Source organism: Giraffa tippelskirchi, chromosome 2 (assembly GCF_054371585.1).
Source record: "Giraffa tippelskirchi isolate mGirTip1 chromosome 2, T2T-mGirTip1v1.2.pri, whole genome shotgun sequence".
Lineage (NCBI taxonomy): Eukaryota > Metazoa > Chordata > Mammalia > Artiodactyla > Giraffidae > Giraffa > Giraffa tippelskirchi.
Window position 1 is genome coordinate 108,421,528 of NC_137276.1, and position 14,726 is coordinate 108,436,253.

Below are 14,726 nucleotides of genomic sequence, written 5' to 3' on the forward strand. Positions count from 1 at the left end.
AGCACATGCTGCCATGACTCTAAGGGGTGACAGAGGGGGACTCTGCTCACACATTGCAGCACCCATGGGAAACAGATAGCACCCTCCTCTGTTCTCTGCCAGAGGCCCAGATGCAATTGAGAAGGACATACACCTGTGCACATCATTTAAAGAACTTCAAGCAACTGTGTGAAGGCCTGTTCCATGATAATGTTATATGAAAAACTGGATCCCTGAGTTTATAGCCAAAGGGCCCAGAACAATGCAAGGAGAGTTTTCTACAGCCACGTATATGCACTGTAATATGCAACTGCCTAATACCAAGTTTATAATACTTTAGAAAACAACGGTTGTAGCACATCAATGACTCTGCTGGCTTTATTTATTCAAAAACAAGAGGCAAAAAAAACACAGAACTAAAATGTCCAATGTCATCTGAAATAACAGGTTCACCAAAAGGTTGAAAGGTAAACGTGAACTGGGGGGATTAATTGTAATCATTAGAGAGAATGAATTGTTTTTCAAAAAATGTATCTCAGGAAAATGCTGACCAATGGGGTAGGTGGTTATTTAACCTCCCGCTTTTAGGGGGAGCCAACAGCTCTCAGAGTCTCCTGGGCAGCAGGAGCCTCTCTGAGAAGGCCCTCTTGCGGCTGCAGCTGACATGGGCCTTTCTGGAAGGACAGATCTTTCCTCAGGCTCCCCTTTGGCAAGGTTAACCAACCACCCACAAGAATTTTTACTTCCAAGAGGAAGTCCTGTAGATACATATCAATTCACACCCATCGCTAGCCATCACATCTGCATGTGTAACATGGCACACGGCTGATGACTTTGGAAGACAAAGTGGGGACCCGGGGAGAAGATGGTGCGCGAGCACCCCTACACATCATGCTCCAGAGCACGCAGGTCCTCCAGGAGCTCCTGGGCCACAGTCTGCAGGTGAGGGTTGCGGCTCTTGGCCATAGCCAGGATGCGCTGCAGGGGCAAGGAGCTCCGGAACTCAGAGGCTGACCTGGAGAAGACTTCTGGCTCCAGCACCACAGACTGGACAAGGCGCAGCACGTGGAGACACACCTCTGCGTCGGGATCTGGGGAAGAGGCAATGCTCCAGTTAGAATAAAACCTTCCACGGGGACCCTAGGCAGAAGCCACCCTCAGGGCTTCCTGGTCTTTTGGAACGATGGATTGGACATTTACTGAACTATGAACTGACCCAAAACTGTGTCACTTCTTGACGTAAAAGCTGAGCTCATGAAAGGCGCATGAAAACATCTTCTACTTAGTAATGTTCCACCTTCAACTATTACTCACAATCATGTAATTTTAAAACGCTGAACTGAAAATATGAGGGCTTTTCATGTAGTCTGCTGTAATTCTGTCCACTTATACGAGTGTTTTAAAGGTATTACTTCACTTTCACTCCAAGTTCAGCAAACCCGAGAGACCACATACTGACGAGGCATCCCTCAGGCCACTGAGTTCCACAAAGCCACAGCTGCAACACTCAAGTTGCCTTCCGTTTTCCACGAGAGGCTCCCTGGAGTTACAGAGCTGGCAGCCACGGACCACAGCAAGCATGTAGAAGCAGCTGGACTGAACCAAGAGCCCCAAGCAAGCTGTAACCCTGACCACCACGGATCCCCTTCTCAACATGGCTCTCCACTGGGAACGTTAAACATGCCACGGAGTCATTTCTTCATTAGACTCTGTAATAGGAACCAGACTCAAAATCTGTACCTCTTTCCTAGCACTACACTTTAAAAACCTTTAAGCTGTAAGTGGATTGAAGAGAGTAGACTAAACAAGCGCTCACTGGGTACTTCCATGGCACACACACACACACACACACACACCCTGGGTACTTCCATGGCACGCACACACACACACACACACACCCTGGGTACTTCCATGGCACGCACACACACACACACACACACCCTGGGTACTTCCATGGCGCACACACACACACACACACTCCCCCTGGGTACTTCCATGGAGCACACACACACACACACACCCTGGGTACTTCCATGGCACGCACACACACACACACACACACACCCTGGGTACTTCCATGGTGCGCGCACACACACACACACACCCTGCCCTGAGCCCTTTTGTATAGAACAAAAGCACCGAGACACATGAAGACTGCTGGGCTGGGGGCAGAAACCCCCCTCGGTCCAGACCATGAAATCCTCCTGTCTCGGGGGACGGAAAGGAAACTCTCTGGCACAAAAACAACCAAAGACACAAGCAGAGTGGCTGACACGGGAAGGAGGACAGGATCTCTGTGAAGGTCACTCTGATGGAGGCGCAAGAGAGAGCTCCCCCTACTCACCCCACGACCCATAGTGGCCCAGCAAACACCCAGCAGCCAAGGAGAACAGTCTACGGCAGGGAGCAAAACCATGGAAGGAGATACCTCTGAGACACAGACCAAAGGGAAGGCCCTCAGCTGAGGGTGGAGATTGCTCTGGCCACTCAGTCCTCACCGTCAGCACAGGAAGGAGATGTTCTGAAAGCAGCAGTGCAGAGGTAACCACAGCAACAAACCCCAAGCCCAGCCCAGCCCCAACACCATCATCCCAGCAGAATACGACCTGTAAACACTTTACCTTGTTCTCTCCTGCAGAGGCTGGCATGCAGGCCAAAGTCAGCCCATGTTTCCACACAGGCTGTGAGCTAAGGGTGGCTGTTACCTTTTTAAAGTGTTATTTTAAAAGAAAACAAACAGAAGACTAATACACAACAGAAACCACACGTGATTCTCAAAGTTCAAAATAGTTACCAGCTAGCTCATTACAGGAAAAGCCTGCTGACCTCCACTCTACTGCCCTATACACAAGGCCCACCATTCAATCAGAAATTACAGTGACAAAGCAAGGGGAATAAAACTCCATTGAAGTAATAAAGTAATCAACAGAACCAGACTCAGAGATGACCTAGATGTAGAAACAATTAAAAAAGGAACTTGAAATAAGTATGATCAATAGATGGGAAGACACTATTTTGGGGTTCTTGCAATATACTTGAAGCAGTATAATATTAAAGATTTTTAATATTTTAATTTAAAATCAACTCTGATTAATACAATTAATAATAATTCAGTTCAATTTAGTTCAGTCACTCAGTCATGTCTGACTCTTTGGAACGCCATGGACTGCAGCATGCCAGGCTTCCCTGTCTATCACCAACTCCTGGAGCTTGCTCAAACTCATGTCCATTGAGTTGGTGATGCCATCCAACCATCTCATCCTCTGTTGTCCCCTTCTCCTCCTGTCCTCAGTCTTTCCCAGCATCAGGATCTTTTCTAATAAGTCAGCTCTTCACATCAGGTGGCCAAAGTACTGGAGCTTCAGCATCAGTCCTTCCAGTGAATATTCAGGACTGATTTCCTTTAGGATTGACTGGTTTGATCTCCTTGCAGCCCAAGGGACTCTCAAGAGTCTTCTGCAGCACCATAGTCTGAAAGCATCAATTCTTTGGTGCTAAGCCTTCTTTATGATCCAACTCTCACATCCATACATGACTACCGGAAAAACCATAGCTTGGACTAGATGGACCTTTGTCGGCAAAGTGATATCTCTGTTTTTGAATACTCTGTCTAGGTTTGTCATAGCTTTTCTTCCAAGCAGCAAGTGCCTTTTAATTTCATGGCTGTAATCACCATCTGCAGTGATTTTGGAGCCCAAGAAAAGAAAGTCTCTCACTGTTTCCCCATCTATTTGCCATGAAGTGATGGGATGAGATGCCATGATGTTTGCTTTCTGAATGCTGAGTTTTAAGCCAGTTTTTTTCACTCTCTTTCACCTTCATCTCTTTAGTTCCTCTTCCCTTTCTGCCATTAAAGTAGCATATTAGATACGATAGATAACTAATTATAAATAAATTCACAATTAGAGTTGGAAACTTTAGTACTTTTATTTCCATTACTGATTTTAAAAAAGCAAGAAAGAAAATCAGTGAAGATACAGAATCCCTGAACAACACTATCAACTAATTTGACCAAATACACATTCAAAAGAATTCAAAATACGTTCCATGATCACACAGAATTAAGTTAGAAATACAGAAATACATAATAAATAGCAGAAAATATGTGAAAAAAATCTCCAAATATTATTTAGAATTTTTTCTAAATAATCTGTGGAACAAGAAGAAGTCATAAGGAAAACTAGGAATTACTGTGATTGAAATGAAAATAAAACACATTATCATAATTTGTAGACATAGTTAAATCACTGCTTATCAGGGGAAATTATAGCACTGAATGCTTGTGTTGGAAAAGAACAAAGGTCTCAAATTAATTTCCTTACCTTTCACCTAGAAAAAAAAAAAAAAAGGGACTTCCCTGGTGGTCCAGTGGTTAAGAGTCTGCCTGCCAGTGCAGGGAACATAGACAGGTTCAGTCTCTGCTCTGGGAAGAATCCATATGCCACGGGGCAACTAAGCCTATGCATTGCAACTACTAAGCCCACAGGCTGCAACTAACAAAGCCCGAACTCTAGAGCCCATGCTCCCCAACAAGAGAAGCCACCACAGGGAAGCCCATGAATTGCAAGAAAGAGCAGCCCCTGCTCATTGCAACTAGAGAAAGCCCATGTGCACCAACAAAGACCCAGAGCAGCCAAAAATAAATAAATTTTTAAATAGAAAAGTAAAAAATCAAACCAAAAACCAGCCAAAGGAAAGTAAAAATGAAAAGCAGAAATCAAGACAAATGAGGACAAACAAAAAACTAGGGAAAAAAAAATAAACCCCAAAGCTGACCCTGCTAAAAAGAAATCTACAAAATGGAAAAAATTCTAGCCAGGCCAAACAAGGAAAGGAGGGGAGAAGAAAAGACAGACACAGATTACAAGCGTTGGGAATGAAAGAGACATCACTACAGAACCTACAGATATTAAAGAAATAATAAGGGAATATGGGCTTCCCTGGTGGCTCAGACAGTAAAGAATATGCCCCCAATGCAGGAGACCTAGGTTCAACCCCTGGGTTGAGAAGATTCCCCTGGAGAAAGGAATGCCTACCCACTCCAGTATTCCTGCTTGGAGAATTCCATGAGGAGCCTGGTGGACTACAGTTCATGGGGTCGCAAAGAGTCAGACATGACTGAAGTGACTTAGCAGCAGCAGCAACGAAAGGTCTGACCACAGAATTCTGTTAAATCACAAGAATAATTAAAATACAACTTGATTTTTAATCACTCTCCATGAGACTCTAATCTACTGAATGAAACAAAACCAACAGAAGGAAACTGGTGCCTCCATCAATGTGGTTGAACACAGCAGGAGAGGGTAGGGGTCAGCAGATGTGCAACTGCCGGCTCTCCCTTCTGGACAGGCCTGGCCACACGGCCAGCCCAGGGCGTCTCCAGAGCACTGCAGAGCAGGAGAGGAGCCGTTCTGCCAAGCTCCAGAGCTCTCACACTCCGAGTCTGCTCCCCACTGAGTGGTCATCTGTGAGGGCCACAGCGCCAGCCAGACATGCCATCACTGTTCAGAAGTGTCCAGAACGTCTCCTGCAGCTGCCTTCAGAGCCAGTCTGGGAACCATTCCCAAACACCAGGGTCACTGCCTGAGACACATCAGGATCCTAACACCCGGCGTGTACCGAGTCAGGCTGCTGACCACCTAGCCGCAGGCTCCCCTCCAAGCTCCTCAGCCAAGCCCTCTTCCCTCCCGGCTGGCAGGTTCTCCTACTGCTGCTCAGCTTACTCACAGTGTCTGGCTACATGGTCTTCACAGGAGCTGGAGGACACTGTGCTCTCCGGGTTCTCCTTCCCCTCGTCCTGCCTCATCATGGTCCCTCTCTCTCCTTGCTTCCTCCTCTTCCTTTTCCTCCTGCACTGAAAACGCTGGTGCAGCCCAGGCCCAGCCTCAGACCCTCCCACTCCCTGGATGATGTCCACTGCTGCAGCCGCACAGGCGTCCTCCACCATGACAGCTCACAGAGTGGCCTCCAGCCCCAGCCTCTGCATGACTCGGCTCACAAATCCAACTGTGCCCTTCATCTCTCCCTTTGAACATGAAACAGGCCTCCTCAATTTAACATGAGAAGAATTACTGTTTCTCCCAAGTCCTCCCAACAGTACCACCAGGGACAAGTTTGTTGTTTGGTCACTCAGTCATGTCTGACTCTTTGCGACCCCATGGACTGTTGTGTCTGACTTTTTGCAACCCTATGGACTGTCGCTCACCAGACTCCTCTGTCCAGGGGATTTGCCAGGCAAGAATACTGGAATGGGTTGCCATGTCCTTCTCCAGGGAATCTTCCTGACCCAGGGATCAAACCTATATCTCCTGCATTGCAGGTGGATTCTTTACCACTGAGCCACCAGGGAAGCCCAAGGACCAACTAATCAGCCCCAAATCTAAGCATCAACCTCACCTCCCCTCCCTTCAAAATGGATCTTGAATCCAGTCACATCAATCACTGTTACCACTCCTGCTGGCCCCAGACTACCACAACCTTCTCACCCATACCCCGCACCTGCCCCCCGTTCCCTTCGCAGCAGCCAGATGGAGCCTGGAGACGCCCTTCAGCCCAGGGCCACCCCTGCTCTGCCTTCACAGGCCATTCCAGCCCAACAGGTTCCCTGACTTCCTCTCCTGACACTCCCCTACACCTCTCTACCACACTGGCTGCTTCACCCCACGTTCTCGCAGCCCATGGCCACTGCACAGCCTTCCCGCGCCACCCCTCATCACAGAGCTCTGATGGCTTTCCCTTCACCTCACTCAGGTCTCCACTGCCCAGAGCAGTCCCACTTGGTCCCTGGAGCCCTCACACTACCCTGTCTTTACTGTACTAGAAGATTTCCACCACTCTGCTGGTCGTCAGGTCTCCCCACCTGAAAGTAAGCTCCTTGAGGGAAGCCTGGTCACTTCTGAACTTCCAGTTCCCAGGGCAGGATTGGCACTCAGGGACACCTGTAAGAAGGTGCTGCTCGAGCGCTCCTGGCCATAGCACACCTGCCCATGGTGCCCGCCACCCTAGGGGCAGAGGAAGCCCCTCCCAACTCAGCAATGAAGTCTGCAGAGGAGATGCCAAGCACAGCAGTGTACTGCATGGGAGACAAAAGAAATACAGCCTCTAGTCTCTACTCTCTTACCTAGTTAGGGATTTTTTTTCAGTAAAGTAGTTGCAGGCCATTAACAAGTAACAGATGAGAAAGTGCAAATACAAGTCTGTTGGTAATATTCGTCATGATACTCTAAGGAAGGAATGATCAGTCTTGGGGGTGGGACATCTGGAAAGGTTCCCTAGAGAGTGCCTTCAAGTTGGATTTTGAAGATCTGGGAACATAAAGCATCTAATCATTTATCCTATTTCTCATTTTTTCTTTCCAAAATCCAAAAAGATGTTATAATGTCAACCTTTACCAATTACAAAATGTGAGCATCTCGGCTCCTTCCATCAGCTCATCTGTTTCTGGATTACCCTCCAGCACAGACTCCGCACTGCCCTCTTTCCAAATCACTTGTCAACTTTCTCCATATTCTTAATCCAATACTTCAGACAACAGATCACACACAGAGGGAAGTGGGAAAAGGTCACCTGGCCCAGCTAGGAACCTGCTCCTTTTCTAAAACACACTTGCACAGCAGATGCGTCAGCTTTGATACACACACAGAGACTGATACACATGCAGAGCCTGACTCACACCCAAATTAGTCCCACTTCAACACACGTCAAAACACATTAAAATAAGCAGATGTCAGTAACCATAACAGAAGTAAGGCCAGAAAACACAGGATTCTCAGAATAGTGCATCATCTCTTAAACGGAGGTAACAGAGAATTTTCACATCTCAAATTAAATGTAGGTTTAAACGATAACAACAGCATGGCCCAGGAAAGAATGCACAGGCTCAGGCGGGGAGTGTGGAATCAGAGGGCCAGGATATGACCAGCACACAGGGTACCTCCCTAGCTGCCCGGCCTCGGCCAGGAAGGACTTCTCACTCTCTGAGTCTCGGCCCCAGGACACAAAAACGCCCATCTCAGAGGGTTTGAGAGGCATGTGAAATAACACATATAAGCCCATGCTGGGTGGAGCAGGAGCCCCGTAAACATGGCTGCTAGACTCTGACTGGCTGCCGTGCTGCCTCCAGCTGTGACGATTATCACACAACTGTGGCCTGTCAGAACTCAGGCATCTTACCTGAAAGAGCTTCCAAGGGTTACCTTTCGGGCTATTTTTCTGGAAAGTTTAGCTTATGGATAGTCCATCTGAAGCAAGAGGGTTTGTGCCAGCTGCGGTTTCTGTTTCTGGAGATGATGCAGCGTGAGGGGAAGCAGTGGCAGGGATGAGAAGACGAGGCTGGGGGCTGGACGCACAGATGGCCTGCTCCCAAGTGCTTCCTGAGGAGAAGCACAGCCACACCACACACCCAAGGGAAATAGAAAGCTACCAAATTCACTCCTGCTTTCATTTTCTTTGTTGAAATTTTGCCCTCACACAAAGAAGAAAAAATACTGAAAGAGGAAAAAAAAGCAAAAGGCAGCAGTGACCCGTAGGATAACACCAAACTTGTTAGAGTCCTGGAAGAAGAGGGGTTGGAAGACATAAACACACTGTGAAGATACAATGGCCCCAAATACCCAAACGTGAGGTACACCACAAAGCTGGAGAGCTGCACCAAGGCTTGTCTTGTCTGATGCACCAAGATGTCTGAACACCAGTGACAAAGAGAGACTCACAGAAGCGAAAAGAGGAAAGACCACATGAGGTGGAGGAAAGGTAAGGAGGACAGCAGACTCCTGGTGAGAACACACGAGGGCCAGAGGGCAGGGGCAATGTCTTTAAAGTAATGAGACTTGGAAGCCCACACCCAACAAGGTATCCTCTGAAAATCATGGCAAATAAACACTTCGTTAAGACAAACAGAAATGGAAAGAATTCTACCCCAGGCAGGCCTGCGTCCCAAGAAATGGTAAAAGTCCTTTAGGCAGGAGACTGCTACAGGTGGAAACTGAGATCCACACAAAGGAATGGGAGCACCAGGAGTGGGAAATCACGCACGCTTTTCTTCCTATCTTTTCAATCTCTTTAAAACGGAGCTGATTAAAGCAAAAATAGTAAATATGTTATTTCTAGGTTTTCAACACACATATGACAATTTTAAGAGAATGGAAGGGGGAAAAGAAGTATACTGTTAACACTACACATGAGTGGTTGAAAGGTGGACTATGATAAGTTAAGTATGTATATCTTATGCACCAGAGTAACCACTAAAAGAAATACTTTTTAAAAAGGGAAGTAGCTAATAAACCAGTCATGGACATAGAATGGAATCAAACAAAACTACTAAATTCATCCAAAAAAAGAAGGGTGAAAAAGAACAAAGAACAGATATGACAAGTAGAAAACAAATAGCAAAATGACACTTAGACCCAAAGAAATTAATAATCACATCAAATATAAATTATCTAAACATTACAATTAAAAAGCAGATTTTTCTAATTAATTTTAAAAATTCAAGGCCCAACTATATGCTGTTTACAAGAAATTCACATTAAATATAAAGAAACAGGTAGGTAAAAAGAATGGAAATACATTTTTTAACATCTTATATATATACAAGTATATTTTATACAAGTTTTACATATGTATTAAAATATACTAATACTAATCCCTGGTGGCTCAGACGGTAAAGAACCCATCTGCAGTGCAGGAGACCCGGGTTTGATCCCTGAGTTGGGAAGAGTCCCTGGAGAAGGGCATGGCAATCCACTCCAGTATTCTTGCTTGGAGAATTCCATGGACAGACCATGGGTTTGCAAAGAGTTGGATACGACTGAACGACTCCCAGTCAGTCAATACTAATCAAAAGAAAGATGCCGGGGCTATACTAACCTCAAGTAAAGTAGCATTCAGAGGAAGGACTATTACCAGGGATAAGGAAGGATATTTTGAAATGATTAAAAGAAAACTCAATCTATTAACAGGACATAACCATCATAAACATTTATGTACCGAATAAGAGAGCTTCAAAACACATGAAGCGAAAACTGACAGAACTGAAAGGGAAATAAATCCCCAGTGATGGCCAAAGATTTCAATATTCTTCTCTTGATAACTGATAAAAAAATAAAAAATCAGTAAGGATATAGAAGACTAACAACATATCAACCAACCTGAAAGTTGCTGTTGTTATTACTAACATTTATAGAACACACCACCCAAAACAATAATATACGCAATCTTTTTCAAGTGTGGTGGAACATTCACAAGATAGACCACATCTGGCACTAAAAGACAAGTCTCAATAAATAAAAAAGGACTGGAATCAGACATGTATGTTCTCTTACCACAGAATTAAATTGCAAATCTCCACCAGAAACACATCTAGAAAATCTCCAAATATTTGGAAATGTCAGCTTAGCTTAGAACACGCACCATACAGCAAACATACTGAAGAGTCAGTCGTGTGGCATCACAACCCCCAGAGTCAGACACACCTGACCTGCTATACCTCATCCTGCGCTCTATCAGTCAGGCCCAACAGACTTCTGTGTATATTCAAAACTACAGGTGCCTTAGCATTCTCTTCACTGCAGACTACCCAGGGGTCCTCAAGAGGCCACCAAACACCACTGCAGACCCCAGAAGGCCCAGGAGGTCCCGTGGGCCACACCCTTTCCCTTCACTGCCTCTCCCTCCCACAGGCTCACCCCCCCCACCCCGCCCCACAGCTCCCGGGGTGCACCCTCCACCTCCACCCCAGTCCTCCCGCACAGCTTCGTCCCACAGCTCCCCAAGTCTGCCTTCCCGAGCAGTCCAGGACCTCTGGACGCTGGTCTAACGGCCCCACTCAGAGGCTGGAAAGACCCCTGGTGCAGCTCTCCTCCCTCCCTAGGGCAACTCTGCATCCATCACCAGCCCTGCTCTCCTGGCTACTTCCCAGCAGAGAAAGCATGGGTCAGGGCTCAGCCCTCCGCACCTCACTTCCTGGGCCGGCAACGTGCCTGGTAATCAGCAGGTGCTCAACAGCATCTAGAGAATGGATGAGTGAATCTGCAAGTGAGATTATGGGGGTGAATGTGCTCTCCAAGCAGGCACCTGACACACCCCACATGCGGGAGCAGAGCAGGTTCTGACCGGGGTTCCCTTACTTGCAAGTAGTGACTCCAGAAAAAACTCTTTCTGGTGACACATTTGTGCCCGAGGTACCAGATGGGGCAAACACAACCCGCTCTACACATGGCTGTGAGAGTCAGTCCTGTGTGCGGTGGGCTCGTGGCTCTGTAAACTGGCTATGTGGTGCACAGCCAAGAGGACACGGGTTCCCCAAGGACTGGTCTATAATGCTCCCCTCTCCGAGTGAAATGAGGGAAACCCACACACTAAAAACAAACAGACTAGGAACCTCAGTAAAAACATGAACAGAGAGCCAGGGACCTTGCAGTAACCTCGAGAGACCAGACCCAAGTTCCTTCCTGCGCCTGACAAGAGCTGACGGAGCTCGGGTCAGACTGCAGGTGACGGCTAAGCACCATGTGGGGCACAGACCGTGTGACTGTTAATGGCAGGCACCCTGGCAGACCGATGGGGGAAAAGAGGAGCTGGCCAGGTTCCAGCAAACAGGCAGGGTAAGGAGGGTCCTTACACAGGACGCGGGACCCACACGGGAGCCAAGTGCCGCTGAGGGACAGGTGACCCCAGGCTTCCTAGCTCATCTGCCTCTATGCTCCACACATCCTTCCCCTGCTCTCATGCCCACAGTTTCAGGGCAGCTCTGAGGTGGGAAGCTGGGCTTGCGAGGGACTCAGCAATTAGGAAGAAGGTGCTCTGGACTCGGACAAAGGCATCCCACAATGGCCGCCCTGAGGTCAAGTACTCCCTGAGCCCCTGCTCTGGAATCCCCTTGGGCCTAGCTGGTCTCTGAGCAGATGCCTCTAGCCAGCCTGCTCTTGTAAACATCACAGTCACCTCACTGTGCCCCTTTAGCCAACAAATCTATGTAGCACTTTAATTCGATAAAAACCAGTCCACCATCCTCTTATCGGGAGAAGGAAATGGCAACCCACTCCGGTGTTCTTGCCTGGAGAATTCCATGAACAGAGGAGCCTGGCGGGCTACAGTCCATGGGGTCACAAAGAGTCAGACACAACTGAGCGACTAACGTATCTTCTTATCAGTCAGTTGGCTGCCCATACCTCCCGACTCTTCTCAAGACACCAGCAAATCGACAAGTTGGGTGTTTATCTTGGAAGCAACAGTTCTTATCATCTTTTTCAAAATTAAAAAAAACCTTCTTCAAATTCTGATAGAAACTGTGAATTAATCCTCTCCAACCCCCCCCCACACACACCCCCACACACACATCCCACACACACACCCCACACACACACACCCCACACACACCCCCCCACACACACACACCCTTGAAGACCCCAGAGTGGGAGGCTCTCCTCTGCCTCCAGGATGAAGCTGGCAATCTGCTGGACAGATCCTGGTTTCCCTACTAGGAGATAGAGGCCCCCTTGGGAATACCAGGACCAGGCCACACCAGAGCTGCCTGGACTCCCTCCTCTCAGGGAGCGGCTAAGGGGCTAGCCTTTTCCACAAACCTCTTATCCTCATCCACCAGAGGGCAAACAGAATGAAAACCACAATCACAGAAAACTAACCAAACTGTTCACTTGGACCATATCTTGTCTAACTCAATGAAACTATGAGCCATGCTGTGCAGGGCCACCCAAGACAGACGGGTCATGGTGGAGAGTTCTGAAAAAATGTGGTCCACTGGAGAAGGGAATGGCAAACCACTTCAGCATTCTTGCCTTCAGAACCCCATGAACAGTATGAAAAGGCAAAAAGATATGACACTGAAAGATGAACCCCCCCAGGTCAGTAGGTACCCAATTTGCTACTGGAGAAGGGTGGAGAAATAACTCCAGAAAGAATGAAGCAGCTGAGCCAAAGCGGAATCAACACCCAGCTGGGGATGTGTCTGGTGGTGAAAGTAAGGTCCAATGCTGTAAAGAACAATACTGCATAAGAACCTGGAATGTTAGGTCCATGAATCAAGGTAAATCGGACGTGGTCAAGCAAGAGATGGCAAGAGTGAACATCAACATTTTAGTGATCAGTGAACTAAAATGAGAGTCCCTTGGACTGCAAGGAGATCCAACCAGTCCATCCTAAAGGAGATCAGTCCTGGGTGTTCATTGGAAGGACTGATGTTGAAGCTGAAACTCAAATACTTTGGCCACCTCATGCAAAGAGTTGACTCATTTGAAAAGACCCTGATGCTGGGAAAGATTGAGGGCAGGAGGAGAAAGGGCCAACAGAGGATGAGATGGTTAGATGGCATCACTGACTTGATGGACATGGGTTTGGGTGGACTCTGGGAGTTGGTGATGGACAGGGAGGCCTGGTGTGTTGCAGTTCGTGGGGTCACAAAGAGTCGGACACGACTGAGCGACTGAATTGAACTGAACTAAAATGAATGAAATTTTAGTTCACTAAAATGAATGGGAGAATTTAATTCAGATGATCATTATATCTACTACTGTGGGCAAGAATCCCTTAGAAGAAATGGAGTAGCTCTTATAGTCAACAGAAGAGTCCAAAATGCAGTATTTGGGTACAATCTCAAAAATGACAGAATGATCTCTGTTCATTTCCAAGGCAAACAATTCAATATCACAGTAATCCAAGTCTATGCCCCGACCACTAATGCTGAAGAAGCTGAAGTTGAACAGTTCTATGAATACCTACAAGACCTTCTAGAACTAACACCCAAAAAAGATGTCCTTTTCATTATAGGAGTCTGTAATGCAAAGTAGGAAGTCAAGAGATATCTGGAGTAACAGGCAAGTTTGGCCTTGGAGTACAAAATGAAGCAGGGCAAAGGCAAACCAAGTTTTGCCAAGAGAATGCACATTGGTCATAGCAAACAACCTCTTCCAACAACACAAGAGATGACTCTACATATGGACATCATTAGACAGTCAATACCAAAATCAGACTGATTATATTCTTTGCAGCCAAAGATGGAGACGCTCTATACAGTCAGCAAAAACAAGACTGGAAGCTGACTATGGCTCAGATCATGAACTCCTTATTGCAAAATTCATACTTAAATTGAAGAAAGTAGGGAAAACCACTAGGCCATTCAAGTATGTGTGTGTGTGTGTGTGTTAGTTGCTCAGTTGTGTCCAACTCTTTATGACCCCAGGGACTGTAACCTGCCAAGCTCCTCTGTCTATGAAATTCTCCAGGCAAGAATACTAGAGTAGGTTGCAATTTTCTTCTCCAGGGGATCTTCTCGACTCAGGGATTGAACCTGGGCTTCCTGCATTGCAGACAAATGCTTTATAGTCTGAGCCACCAGGGAAGCCCATTCAGGTATGATCTAAATCAAATACCTTACAATTATACAGTGGAAGTGACAAATAGAGTCAAGGGATTAGATCTGATTACAGAGTGCCTAAAGAACTATGGATGGAAATTCATAACATTCTACAGGACGCAGTGATGAAAACCATCCCCAAGTAAAAGAAATGCAAAGAGGCAAAATGGTTGTCTCAAGGAGGCCTTACAAATAGCTGAGAAAAGAAGAGAGGCTAAAGGCAAGGGAGATAAGGAAAGATATACCCATCTGAATCCAGAGTTCCACAGAATAGCAAGGAGAGACAGGAAAGCCTTCCTAAAAAGAACTAGAGGAAAACAATAGAATGGGAAAGACTAAAGATCTCTTCAAGAAAATTAGAGACATCAAGGGAACA

At 46.7% G+C, this 14,726-nt stretch overlaps 1 protein-coding gene across 4 annotated transcripts in view; it reads right to left on the minus strand.

The window, feature by feature from the left end:
- Positions 1 to 343: 343 nt before the first annotated feature.
- HSF2BP (heat shock transcription factor 2 binding protein) overlaps positions 344 to 14,726 on the minus strand; it is a 78,933-nt gene continuing 64,550 nt past the window's right edge. For all 4 annotated transcript variants that reach the window (XM_081570028.1, XM_081570024.1, XM_081570027.1 and 1 more), the window contains one exon: positions 344 to 1,070. In XM_081570028.1, the coding sequence (XP_081426154.1) occupies positions 862 to 1,070 (209 nt within the window). In that variant the 3' untranslated portion in view covers positions 344 to 861. The remainder of the gene's footprint in view (positions 1,071 to 14,726) is intronic.